We start from the raw sequence: 13083 nt of genomic DNA, 5'->3' as shown, positions 1-13083 counted from the left end.
GGGCTCCTAGGCCAGCCCTGGTCTCACGTTTCTGAGAAGAAAAGCCTCTATACTTATACATATATGTTCCTTTCCTGAATTAGCACTTCTGGGAAAAAGTGCTTCACTGACTCCATTTCTTTTGACTGTCATAACATCTTTGTGAGGAGAGCGTCACTATATCTATACAGATAAGAAAACTGAGGTTCAGAGAGGGTACATGAGCCACCCAAAGTGATATACTCAGTGAATGTTAGAGCCAGGACGCAAATGAACCTTCAGTGTCCTGGTTCAGTGTTGTCGTGTGTGAGCGGCCTCCAGCCGTGTCATTAGTTATCCAAGTCACCACCACGGTGTGTGTGTGTGTGTTCTTTCTCTTTCCTGTCCATGCATCTGTCTTGAAGCTGCATACTTGAATGAAGAATAGAGAACAGGGCTGTGAGTCACTGTGTCTCCTGCTGGAACTTCCCAATAACTGGGCTGTTTCCATTAAACCACAATTGCGCCATCTCCTTCTCAAACATCCTGCTTCCTTCCATTGCTCCTCAAACCTCAAATTACCTTCATCCCCTAAATCTGTTCCTCTTCCAGTGTTCTCTAGTTCAGTAAGGAACTCTGTCATTCACCCAGTTAAACTCAAAAACTGAGGCATTAGCTTTGACTCTTCCTGTTCTTTCAGCCCCTATTTCTAGCAAATAAACAAGCCCTTCCAAATCTCTCTCCTATATAATTATGAAATTGGCTTACCTCTCCCCATCCCCATGGCTATTTAGACTTTCGTCTCTCCTCTGGAATTACTGTGACGCTTCCCTAACATGGCTCTCTTGCCCCCCTCTAATCTTTTCTTCATACTGTGCTCAGAAATATCTTTATACAGTAGGAAACAAATTAGATCAAGTTAGTCCCATACATAAAGCCTCTTTTCATTTCCCCACTGTCTTAAGTCTAAGCTATTTTACCTTCTTTACATAATCCTCCAGACCTCCTCTCTGCCTCTCCAGCTTCATCTCTGGCCACTACTTTGGTACCCTTGCTTCCAAGGATACTCAGTTTATTTGAGTTTCTTGAAAGCGTCTTTTTCTCTTCCACCTTTGAGGGTTTGCACATGTTTTTCCCTCAGCTTCAAAGGTTCTTTCTCTCTCCTCCCTGATATCGGGTTGGACTCTGGTGTTGACTGTGAGCTCTTAAAGGATCCGTCTTGTTAACCACTCTACCCCTGAAATGTTACACAGTGGCTAACATACGCCAGGGATTCAATAAATGTTTTTAATTAGTCTTCCTCCTCCCTAATCTCCAAGGCCAAATTTGAGCTGATTGTGTCAGAGGCCTCCTACCTGCGCAGTCTACATATAGCCGTGGATCATTTCCAACATTCAGAGCAGCTCCGGGCCACCCTTTCCAACCAGCATCATCAATGGCTCTTCTCTCGTTTACAGGATGTGCGTGACGTCAGCACCATGTGAGTTTCCCCTTCTCCCAAATACCACTCACTCAGCCTCACTCTCTTTAGTCTGTAAACCTCTCATTGGCTTTTTCCTTTTTCAGAACCCTCTCATTGCTCCCTCCATGATTCCCAGCGGCTACAGGGATAGAGAGAGCAAAGAGAGGAGAATGTGAGTGGGTGGTTGGGAACAGTAATGGGTAAACAAATGAGAAAGGCTTCCTGAGTTGAGGTTTTGCGTGTGCTGTGGGCATGCAGAGCATTGGAGATGACGTGGGAAACATCTGAAGATCAGAAAACCAGAACAGGATGAAAAGAAGAACAAGAAATGGGATATTAGGACCAGAGAGTTAGATCAGAGGCAAATGAACGGCAGCCTCGGAGAGAACTCTAGTGCATGGCAAGCAACACAGAGCTAAGGACAGTCAATAGAAGTTATTGACTAATGGAGGGAAGAAGTAACAAGCTCAAGCTATAGCAGGGGTCAGCCGACTCCTCACTTGAGACCCACAAGTCTGATGAGACTTGTTTTAATCCTGTACAGGTTCCTTTCAGACCTGGAAGAGAACTTTGAGGGCAACATCTTCACCTTCCAAGTGTGTGATGTGGTTCTGAGCCATGCCCCCAACTTCCGCCGGGTCTACCTGCCTTATGTCACCAACCAGACCTACCAGGAACGCACCTTCCAAAGTCTGCTGTGAGACCTGATCCCCATCCCATCCCCACATGGGCCCTGCAGTGACCTTGCACCAGACCCCCAATACCCAGCCCAGAGGGCTACCCCGAGAGCACATGTTCTTGTGCCTTCTCTGTGATCTCAAGCCCCACCCCGCTTCCAGATCAGACGCCCTCAGCCATCACATCTGGAGCTCCTGTACATTGGACCCCACCATTCTTTCCCAACCTACAGGCGTTCCACCGAGCCCCCACTCCCCACGCCTTCACTGTACCCCACAATACTCACCAACCCCCCTCACCCAAGGCTCCCTGCCCACACAGGACTAGCAACAGCAGTTTCCGAGAGGTCCTGGAGAAGCTGGAGAGTGACCCCATCTGCCAACGCCTTTCCCTCAAGTCCTTTCTCATTCTGCCCTTCCAGCGCATCACCCGTCTGAAGCTGCTGCTCCAGGTAGAGCAGATCCCACCTCAGCCCACCCCCTTAATCCAAAGGACTATCCTTTCTCCTGCCACTCTCCCACCCCCTGTGGACAGTGTGAGCGGTCTCCCGTATCACCACCCCCACTCTCCTTTCTCAGAAATATTTGCTGCTAAACTTTTGTTCCTGAACTTCTCCATTCACCCACCCTCAATCGCCTCTTCCTGTTTGCCCATCCCTTCTTTCCATCTGGCTCCCGCCTACGGTTTGTTCTGTAGAACATTCTGAAGAGAACACAGCCTGGCTCCTCGGAGGAAGCAGAGGCCACGAAGGCACACCACGCCCTGGAGGAGGTAGGCAGCTACCACCGCTACTCGGACCCCGGGATTGCCCTTCACAGAGAGCTCTTCCCCTGCCCCGGCCCGTGACTCCAGAAAGTACAGGCCCCTCAGCTACCTCACTGCACCTGCCAAACCTCCAAGCATTCACACCCCACAGCCTCAAGGACACTCCATGCCAAGGGACTATGCTCTCCTACCACAATCCCCAGATTAAATCTTACTTTCACGCGGCCCAGGAATGTTCTGTCAGGTCTCTACAAAGTATACCACAGTCCTAGAGCTTCAGCGTCTTGCTGTATTGGCTCCCTTCCAGGCTGGTGCAAAGACTAGAGCTAATCACAGCCAGTTTCCAGATTTCTTGCAGGGGACACAAAGCCAAAGCCTCTAACAGGGATCTCTTCCTCTCTCTTCACCCTGCTGAACACGCAGCTGATCCGAGACTGCAATAATAACGTCCAGCGGATGCGACGGACGGAGGAGCTGATCTACCTGAGCCAGAAGATCGAGTTTGAGTGCAGAGTAAGTTAGTCCCTTGGGTCCCCACCCTGCCAGGAAGCAGATCCCACAGGTCACCTTCTATCACAGAACCATCTTGCTCACGGTATCCCAGTCTCTAACCTGATCTCTGCACACCTTCTGTTCTGCCCTGTTTCTGGGTTACCCAAATGCCTACTTCAGTCTCCACGATATATTGTTAAGTGGGAAAGGGGAAATGCAGCCCTCTGTGTGTTATATAGTATCTTACCTTTGGTGGAAAAGTAGGGTAAAAATCTGTATATGCATTTGCTTGTGTATACAGAAAGAAACTCTGGAAAGATACATAAGAAATAAAGGACAGTGGTTACCTGAGGGGGAGAGGGTGCCTTTGGAACTGGGCAGATGAGAGAGAACTTATCAACGTAAGGCTTTATAAAGATACATTTTTGGTACTTGAAGTATTCAATATTTTATTACGTCTCCGTCTAGTCTAACCAAAGCAGTATAAAATTGAATCCAAATATAGAGCCAAAATCTCTCATCCAAATACAAATTTAAAATAGACATTCCACGTTCAGATTTCAACTCAGAACAGATACCATCCTTACCTCCCAAGAAGAGAGGGAAAATCCCTTATCTACGTACTAATCATTGTTCAATACCCTTATCACTACCCAAACTCCAGCTCTAGGCAGAGCCCACCTGCTTCTCTTTATTCTCATCCCCACATCTGATTCCGACTGCTACTCTCCTGTCTCTGGTCATAATTGAAAACGGATGTCAGAACCACCCTAAACTTCTAACATCTAAGAGACATATCATACTGTTCTCTGCTTTGTTTGTTCACATGCCCCAGTCGGGTGCGCCCATCTCTTCTTCAGTTCCAGCTTCTAGGGCTGAGCTTTCTCATGTAGTCACTCTCATGGGATGGACCGTAGGCACCTTCCGTTTGCCTGAGCTGGGGACATGGGAGCCACGCCGCAGTAGACAGTGGTAGTTAGACGGTTCCGAGAGAAACAGAGTTTAAGCGGATGGGTCACGAGCAAGGAGGAAGATGTGAAAGAGGTGATTGTCAGGGGCGGGACTTATGAGGAGGAGGCATGGTGAGGGGGGCAGGCCCGGGAGAAAGCCTCGTGCTTGTCCCGTCTGTGACACCGTCTTCTTTCTCTTCCCTGCTCTGTAGATATTCCCGCTCATTTCACAGTCACGCTGGCTGGTGAAGAGCGGGGAGCTGACGGCCCTGGAGTTCAGTGTCTCCCCAGGGCTGCGGAGGAAGCTGAGCGCACGCCCAGTCCACCTGCACCTCTTCAATGACTGTCTGCTGCTGTCTCGGCCCCGAGAGTCAGTGACTGGAATGGGAGGCCAGAGCACAAGGGGGAAATGGGAGGAGGCGGGAGGGAAGCACTAAAGGGCCAGGGAAGGGTCGTGTGCCTATAGAGGAACGCTTCTCAGTGGCTCACCCCATGGAGGCCAGGTCATGACCCAGAGAGGAGGAAAACGGTCCAAAGCGAAAAAGGGGATCCCACCGAATTATATCCCGAGATCGCCTGGCAGGACCTGGACCATGTTATAGACACAGAGCAAAACGCAGCAAATTAGCTTATCACATTTTCAGATCAGTCTCTTTGTGCTTTCTCTGGGCTGGGCTCGGCCTACTAGCCTAACATCGATACTTAGCCACTTCTTTTGTCCTGAGGGCCTTAGAAACTTTATATTGGCTCTGTTTCTTCATCTCTTTGAAGCGGTAAAGCATCCGTTGCACTGGATATGTGCTTTGCCAAGCCATTGACAACTCTCTCTTGGGAGCAAGTTGACACCATCTTCTGGTTTTTATGAGAATTTGCAGGCCGCAGATGCTAAGGCCAGGGATTTTGAATTGGCAAAAGATATGAGGGTGGAGGAAGCATGGTAACCCTAGAGTCAGGCTGAAAAGCCTTGTATTTTGCAGGGGTAGCCGCTTCCTGGTATTTGACCACGCTCCCTTCTCCTCCGTCCGAGGGGAAAAGTGTGAAATGAAGCTGCATGGACCTCACAAAAACCTCTTCCGACTCTTCCTGCGGGACAACGCACAGGGCTCCCAGGCTGAGTTCCTCTTCCGCACCGAGACTCAGTGAGATGGGGCTGGGCAGGGGATCTGGAGGGAAGGGAGGGAGGACAGCCCGGCAAGAAAGTGGGACCAAGGCAGAAAATGTGTCCAGAAAACAGCCACAGTACCGCTTAGTCCATTCTGGACTGGGGAGCATCTCTAGAGCATACTAAACCCAGACTCCTAGAGCTAATAAATGACTTACAGGAGACTGGGTGGGAGAAGGTGTAAAGTCGCCGTCACTACCAAGCCTTAGCGTCTATTATGCTAAGAAGAGCAAAGTCTGTGTAATTGGATTACTGACGTCCACAGTTGAAAGTGTATAAGCCAGACATTCCTCAGTGCCCAAGGCTGGTGGGGCATAGATGTGATAAGACATGAAAAAGGTAAGCACTGGGGTGCCTTCAGCTTTCTTTGCTCCCACCTTCTAACCCAGTCCTCTGCTGAGCAGAAATCCATAGCGTTGAGAATTTTGATTTGCTCATCTTTTTAATATTAATAATAATAACATACATCCACACATATAAACACTGTGAAGAGTATTAAAAATAATACCTATAAAATCTGGTACACGGTGTCTACCTTAATGAACAATTGTAGCTATTATTGCTGTTATAAAAGATATAAGAAATCTCTCCTTTAAAAAGTTTGACGAGATACTTAATGGTCTGAACATCCTCATGTTGTAGACACTTTGCATTTTTGTCCCTTAGAAGACACTTCAGGGTAGGATCGATAATACCTGCCCTCGGGCTTCCCTGGTGGCGCAGTGGTTGAGAGTCCGCCTGCCGATGCAGGGGACACGGGTTCGTGCCCCGGTCCGGGAAGATCCCACATGCCACGGAGCGGCTGGGCCCGTGAGCCATGGCCGCTGAGCCTGCGCGTCTGGAGCCTGTGCTCCGCAACGGGAGAGGCCACAGCAGTGAGAGGCCCACGTACCACAAAAACAAAAAAACAAAAAAAAAACCTGCCCTCACTTATGGAACAGAGGGGCTGGTACAGGTGCAAAACGTCACCTAAGTCAAGTAATCAGATACAGACTTGTGTTCTTTGTGTAGCACTTTGGGCAGCATCTTCCTGGAACGGTAATAGTGTCAGCTCTCAATTACTCCAGGATGTTTGGAAGCAGAGGTGAAGGTAATACAAAAACCTTCAGATAATTACAAAATTAGGCTTGGATTATATTACATGACCAAAACAATAGTAGGTATATCTCCCTGATCTAATCATGATTACAGAATAATTTTCATCTCTGAGATATTTGATTGAAGGAAGGTAGGCAGAAGAGTGTCAAAAAGGATGCAAAGCGATAGCGGGAATCTCAACCGAGATGAACACTTTGCTTGGTACGCTTCCCAAAATGGAAAATCTACATGTGCATAATTGACAGCTGACTTTATGCCCCTACTTGAAAGATACGAGATGCCATTAAGAAGATAAGCTTGGAAAGAGAGGCGGAAAGATAAAGGATGATAAGACACATGAACATATAGTTCGTGATCCTGTCAAATTTCCATCCAAGGGGAGTCCCATTGACTTTTGTCCTGGATATCACTGAACTAGACAACTTTTTGAACTAGACAGGTCCTTCCCACGGTCCCTTCCCTTCCCTGTCATTGGCCCCTGTCCTATACCCCGCCCCCCTCAGAGCTGCAGTTGAAGCAATGACCCTGCTTTGTTTTCTAGAAGTGAAAAGCTTCGCTGGGTCTCAGCCTTGGCCATGCCAAGAGAGGAGTTGGACCTTCTGGAGTGTTACGGTGAGTGAAGGTCTAAGGGGGAGAGAAAAATGGGGGGGTCAGAAGTCTCCTTTAGATGCAGGAGTTTAGGACGCTGGGTAGTAACTCAGGTAGGCTTCTATTTATTACTTTTGTCCAGAATTTCAGAGTGGAGGGCTGGTCACTGGAGCTTAAACACCTGAGATGCATCTGCTTCAAGTTGCTCATCACCATGGCAGTGCCTCCGCCCCAGCACCATACATTCCTTGCCTTGGGCAATAGTTTGCTCTTTTAAAATATCTGTAGATTAGATAGATATTTAGATTTTACTGACTTGAAGTTCTTGGGGAAATAGGGGGAGAGCGTCCATCTGGAGTAGGGGTTGGGGAGGATAGCAACACAGTAGATTTGTCCTGAGCACAACCCCTCCTATACAGGATGACCTGAGACACTGCCCTTACCCCAGGCTTCCAGGTACTCATGGGCAACCACAGGCACACACATTAGGAAGTGTCTGCATTCATGCTAAGAATGGACTTCTCGGTCTCATGTAAGCCCCACAGTTGTCCTCCAGCAAGGATTCTCTAATTCATATCCGAGAGGAACTGAATTCAAAGGAACACTGAGCCTTTAGTGAGTCAAAAGAACAAACAAATACAAGGAACTTTGTAAAAGGAAGTAGGAGAACCAGGCTGTAAATGGAGTTCTGCTCAGTGTTCAATCCATCTGCTGGGCTTCAGTTCCCCAGTAGGTAAGGAAGGCAAGATAATTCTTCCTCCTTTACTGTGATCTTGTGAATGGCATATATGGATGAGCTTTGGAAATACAAGTACAGATAACAATACAGTGTTCTATTTATTTTCTAAGAGAGCCAGTGCAGTGTGGTAGAGCAGAAAGAGCCATAAACCCATGTACGATAGAAGGCTGTGGGTCAGGCGTACTCTGGGGCATCTTATTTGGAGCTTCAAAACTGTGGAAATTTCTCCTCACTCACGAAGATATAGACATACAAAAAATCCAGAATTTCCTTGATCAACTCAGTCATTTATAGATGAGGAAGGGTGTTCAGTGCCTTGCTTAGATCATACCTCGAACCCCACTGGATAAGTCTCTTCTAGTCCCACATCTTGTACCATGAAGAGAATGAAGAATGAGTCACAGACTCAGAATTTGCAAATTAGTTGGAGAGGCAGAACACAAACATGAAACAGTTAGGTGGTGAAAGATAAACGGTTTGCCATAGACAGTCAGGTTTTTTTGGTTTTGGTTTTTGTTTTTGCGGGTATGCGGGCCTCTCACCGCTGTGGCCTCTCCCGTTGAGGAGCACAGACTCCGGACGCGCAGGCTCAGCAGCCATGGCTCACGGGCCCAGCCGCTCCGCGGCACATGGGATCCTCCCGGACCGGGTCACGAACCCGCGTCTCCTGCATCGGCAGGCGGACTCTCAACCACTGTGCCACCAGGGAAGCCTGACAGTCAGTTTCAAAGGAGTTTAGAATCCATTGAGGACAATCAGGGAAGGTTTCAGTGGGAAGATGGGTCTTTAGCAGAATATCAATTATTTGTAATAATGAGTCACCAAAAGGTGGTCACAACCTATTTCTCCATCTTTGCTGGGGAAATAGAATTTCTGATTCATTTCAAGTCTGGCATTTCTATTTCCTTATCAACCATTTTGTTCCCTGGTAGAATATGAAGACTTTTCCAATTGTCTTTCTTGTGCGTAACTTTCAACAGCCCAAACTTTCTATCTCCCGAGTCCTCCCAAGCTCCCCCTGCAAGTCCTTTCTCATGTTCTAGTCGCCTGCCTTTCCTAACCTTTGTCACACTCTCTTCCAAAGAGTCCCCACAAGTACAGTGCCTTCGAGCCTACAAACCCCGAGAGAATGATGAGTTGGCACTAGAGAAGGCAGACGTGGTGATGGTGACTCAGCAAAGCAGTGATGGTAAGAGGGAGAATCCATGAGGAGCAGGCTGGGCATTGAAGGTGGGACACTATGGGTGGATGTCTTCATTTCCTAAGGCTGCTCTAACAAAGTAGCACAAGTTGGGTGGCTTAAAACAATAGAAATGTATTCTCTCATAGTTCTGGAGACTAGACGTCCAAAATCAAAGTGTTGGCAGGGCCGTGCTCCCTCTGAAGACCCTAGGGGAAGGTCCTTCCTTGCTTCTTCCAGCTTCTGGTGGCCCCAGCTTCCTTGGCTTGTGGCAGCGTCACTCCGAGCTCTCTCTCTTCCTTCTGTGTGTGTGTGTGTGTATGTGTCCAAATTTCCTTCTTTTCATAAAGATACCAATTATATTGGATTAATGGCACACTCTACTCAAGTATGACCTCATCTTAACTTTACCAGTTACATCTGCAACAACCTTATTCCCAAATAAGACCACATTCTGAGTTACTTGGGCTTAGAACTTCAGCATGTATTTGGGGAGAATACAATGCAACGGGTAAGAGTGGAGAAGGCTCAGGAACAGGCAGCTGTGGACTGTGCCAGACCTACAGCAGCCAGGGTGAGTGCACGGGGCGGCTGGATTTCCCAGACTGCGGCCTCTCCGGTCCTATCAGCCTTACAGTTCAGAAGAATTTCTGGGAAGGAGGTCTGGGGGAAATTACTGTGGGTCTTTTCCAGGTAATTCTTCTTCCCACCCACCCTGTGCCCATAGGCTGGCTGGAGGGCGTGAGACTCTCTGATGGGGAGCAAGGCTGGTTCCCTGTACAGCAAGTGGAGTTCATTTCCAACCCAGAGGTCCGTGCACGGAACCTGAAGGAAGCCCACCGAGTCAAGACTGCCAAACTACAGTTGGTGGAACAGCAGACCTAGCTGTTTTCTGGGAGGAATCCCCTGAGCTGAAGGACAAGATGTTCCTGCACAGGGCTGGCCCCAGAATCTGGCCACAGAGGCCTTCTGTGCACCAGGAACTAGACCTTCTGAAACCCAAGGACGACACCGAGCTGCCAGTCGCTAGTCCCAGGCCTCCATTTTTTGTGCTTTGTGCTTGGTGGGGGGATTTTCAGGGACTTTGCACTGGACTCTGGGAACCTTTTCTCATAGGAAAAGGGACCAATGGGGCCTAAGCCAAGGAACTTTACTTCTACTACCCTGCAGTACTTAAACGTTCTCTGCTTCCAGAGTACCAATTCCAGTGACCAGAGTTTCCATCACGGCCGTGTGTTAAAGAGAATCTGACCTCAGCCCACTGGAGGGAGCTGTTTAAGGGGGATGAACACATCAGTTGGGAGGGTTAACCTGGTGACCTTTTAAGGTATCTTCCAACCCTAGAGATATCCCATAATTGTCAGGGCGAGGTCAGTGCCTGCGTCTCTGGGATCCATCGGTGGCTATGTGAGGGCGATCCTCTCTCACTCTAATAAACTTGGCACTTCTCCGAGTGTTTTCTCCCCAGACCCCGGAACAAGGTTCAGAACGTGGAATCCTATGAGGATTCCAGCCTATTTGATTTAGGTGTCATGAAGGACCACGGTGGTGCCTGGGTTATGGTAGTAGTCGACTCTCTTTGACTCCTCAGAGTTTGGGCGCTTTTTCTGCTTGTTATGGCCTCAGAGGTTGTATAAGGAATTAAAATGAGTTGATGGGTGATGAATACCCCATTCAAACCTTCTTTTTTACTGAACCCACAAGTTAAGGTCTAAGCTAGTTTAGGTGGATTTGGAAATCCTACTCTGACCATTCATGAGTTTATATTTTGACTTGAGTTGTTGTGAAGGTATCATTATCTCTGTTTCATCCTCTTTGTGAGAAGCAGCATGGGGTAGAATCCTAGAATCCTAGACTCTAGGAAAGAGTCTGAGAATCCAAGTCACGAGACCTAAACTCCAGTCACCGCCCGGCCACGATGCAGCTTGTCCACATCTCAGTTTCCTTCAATGTAAAATTCAAGATCGAACCAATTAGCCTCCAGACTCCCATCCAACTCTATGATGTATGATTCTCTGTCTCCCCTCAGGTTGCCTTTCTCAGTTGAAGAACATCACCCTTTACCTTTTTTTCTCATATTGAGCCCTCATACAGCAGTGGTAGCGTCATCTTTTAAGTGGGCTCACTGTGGTTCTTCCCTGGACATTCCACCACTCTGGTTTATCTTTAGGGGGCCTCGAAAGTAGCATTGCATTGCAGCTTTGTACAAAGGTAAGAATAATATGGTAAACTTTGTCCCATACCCAATTAATGATGACATTACACAGTAGTACCACTTCTGATAAGACATTTTGTTTTTAATCCATTCTCAAATGTAAGTTAGCTTGCTTAATCCTTAGAAAAGTTATCACTATAGTAATTAAGTTTGGGTTAATATTAATTTATCCTAAACAGGCTGACACTGCTAAAAAAAAATCGAAAATAGGGATGACTTCAGAGAAGTTCGATGGAGATTTTTCACTCTTTTCATAAAGCTAGCTTTTTATTATTAATATGTGATATATTAGTATGTATGTATTATAAGTAAACTAACAACAGATTCTTTCTTAATAGCAATAACAGTAATTAGAATCCAAATTTTTTGTTCACACCAGTATTTGAACACTGGCCATATGGCTCAAACAGAGTCATATCCAACCTTATATTTTCCAGGCGAACTCTCCCTTGTTTTCCCAGAGAGGTAACATATCAACGTCTGAATGATACACATGTAAGAAAATGTTTTTAATTGAATGACTGCTTCCTTGCTTGAAGTTGCTAAGACTTTCTGAGCACCTTCACAGCTGACTTCTATAAGACCGAAACTGTCTTTAGGAATTTAATTTATATTTGTTTAATCAGGTTATTCTCACCTAATCTGGGAAATTAAGAGACAATTGGCTTCAACTTGTCTTTAGATCCTTGGTTTTAAAAACAAACAACAACAGCTTAGGTATGAGTAATCTTTCCTGAACTGAATTACTAATTTTTTTATACTTTAGGTTTCAGAAAGCTGGGCACAGTTCTACTTATTGTCCCTTCCTTCTTCAGATTTCCAGAATTTAACTCAATTTTTTCTTTAATCCTGCTTGGCATCAGTGTGTTAGAAACTTAGCAATTTCTTATGAGAAATTCTGAGAACAACCATTAACTAACACTTTTTGGACAGACTGTATTTGAGGCATATATGAATATACAGTATTTTGTTGGGTTTTTTTGAGCTAAACCAGGTAGGAATAATGTCTTCAGGAGACATAAACCACAGTCCTTTTCATTGGTCCTTTGCTGAATTGTAACAAGCTTGGAGCTTAAAATCCTATAGATATATGCTGAATCACTTCCTTTGGGCCCTTGACCACATTGAATTTCCTTCTGTCACTTTTACCTACTCACAACTTAGAGTGCTACTTTGTAAAGTTTATTTTCACCATCAACTTTTCCCTTAGAGTTAACTGTGATCTTAAGATTTTTGTGCAGTAGTTGCTCTGTCAGTCATTTATAATGACTTTAATAAGATCAGCTTGCATGTTAGTATCCGGAAGGCTCACAGTTGGAGATGTGTTTATTCTCCCTAATTTTGTTTTCTCTTAAACAACTTCTATATCCACGACACGAGGATTTTGGTCCTAGGATGACTGATTTTTTTTTTTTTTAATTAGCCTTTGGGATAGAAGTTGTTTAAACGTCTTTGAAAATGTAAAGAAATTACGTTCACTGGCTCTCCTTCTTTTACACACATATTTATCCCCCTGAAATAAACCCAATATCCTTTTGGACCCCATGTTGCTCTACCCATAATTGTCTGCGTGCTTTAAGGTATTTAGTGCCCTTATCATAACCTCTTCTCGTTAATGAGGTCAAATTAGAAATGCAATATTTTGGTAGGGTAGCCCTTTATAGACACGACCGTTCCTCACCCACCTACCCCGAGACACATCACTGAGACTTGTGCGTGTTTGTACATGGTTTTCCAAACCTCTGCGTAAATACCTCTTGGTGGTGGTGACTGCCCTATCACTCACACAGTTCAGT

General features: G+C 46.3%; 1 protein-coding gene across 3 annotated transcripts in view; it reads left to right on the top strand.

Annotated features, from left to right (window-relative positions):
• Positions 1 to 12827, top strand: part of LOC112408460 (rho guanine nucleotide exchange factor 5-like) — a 28080-nt gene extending 15253 nt beyond the window's left edge. For all 3 annotated transcript variants that reach the window (XM_024758065.1, XM_024758067.1, XM_024758066.1), the window contains 10 exons: positions 1278 to 1438; positions 1965 to 2117; positions 2420 to 2549; positions 2795 to 2869; positions 3287 to 3376; positions 4518 to 4675; positions 5283 to 5444; positions 7107 to 7177; positions 8977 to 9081; positions 9800 to 12827. In XM_024758065.1, coding sequence (XP_024613833.1) covers positions 1278 to 1438; positions 1965 to 2117; positions 2420 to 2549; positions 2795 to 2869; positions 3287 to 3376; positions 4518 to 4675; positions 5283 to 5444; positions 7107 to 7177; positions 8977 to 9081; positions 9800 to 9957 — 1263 coding nt within the window. In that variant the 3' untranslated portion in view covers positions 9958 to 12827. The remainder of the gene's footprint in view (positions 1 to 1277; positions 1439 to 1964; positions 2118 to 2419; positions 2550 to 2794; positions 2870 to 3286; positions 3377 to 4517; positions 4676 to 5282; positions 5445 to 7106; positions 7178 to 8976; positions 9082 to 9799) is intronic.
• Positions 12828 to 13083: the final 256 nt, after the last annotated feature.

Source organism: Neophocaena asiaeorientalis, unplaced genomic scaffold (genome assembly GCF_003031525.2).
Source record: "Neophocaena asiaeorientalis asiaeorientalis breed wild unplaced genomic scaffold, Neophocaena_asiaeorientalis_V1.1 scaffold206, whole genome shotgun sequence".
NCBI lineage: Eukaryota > Metazoa > Chordata > Mammalia > Artiodactyla > Phocoenidae > Neophocaena > Neophocaena asiaeorientalis.
The sequence above is the reverse complement of the archived record's forward strand: the minus strand, read 5'-3'. Positions and strand labels throughout refer to the sequence as shown.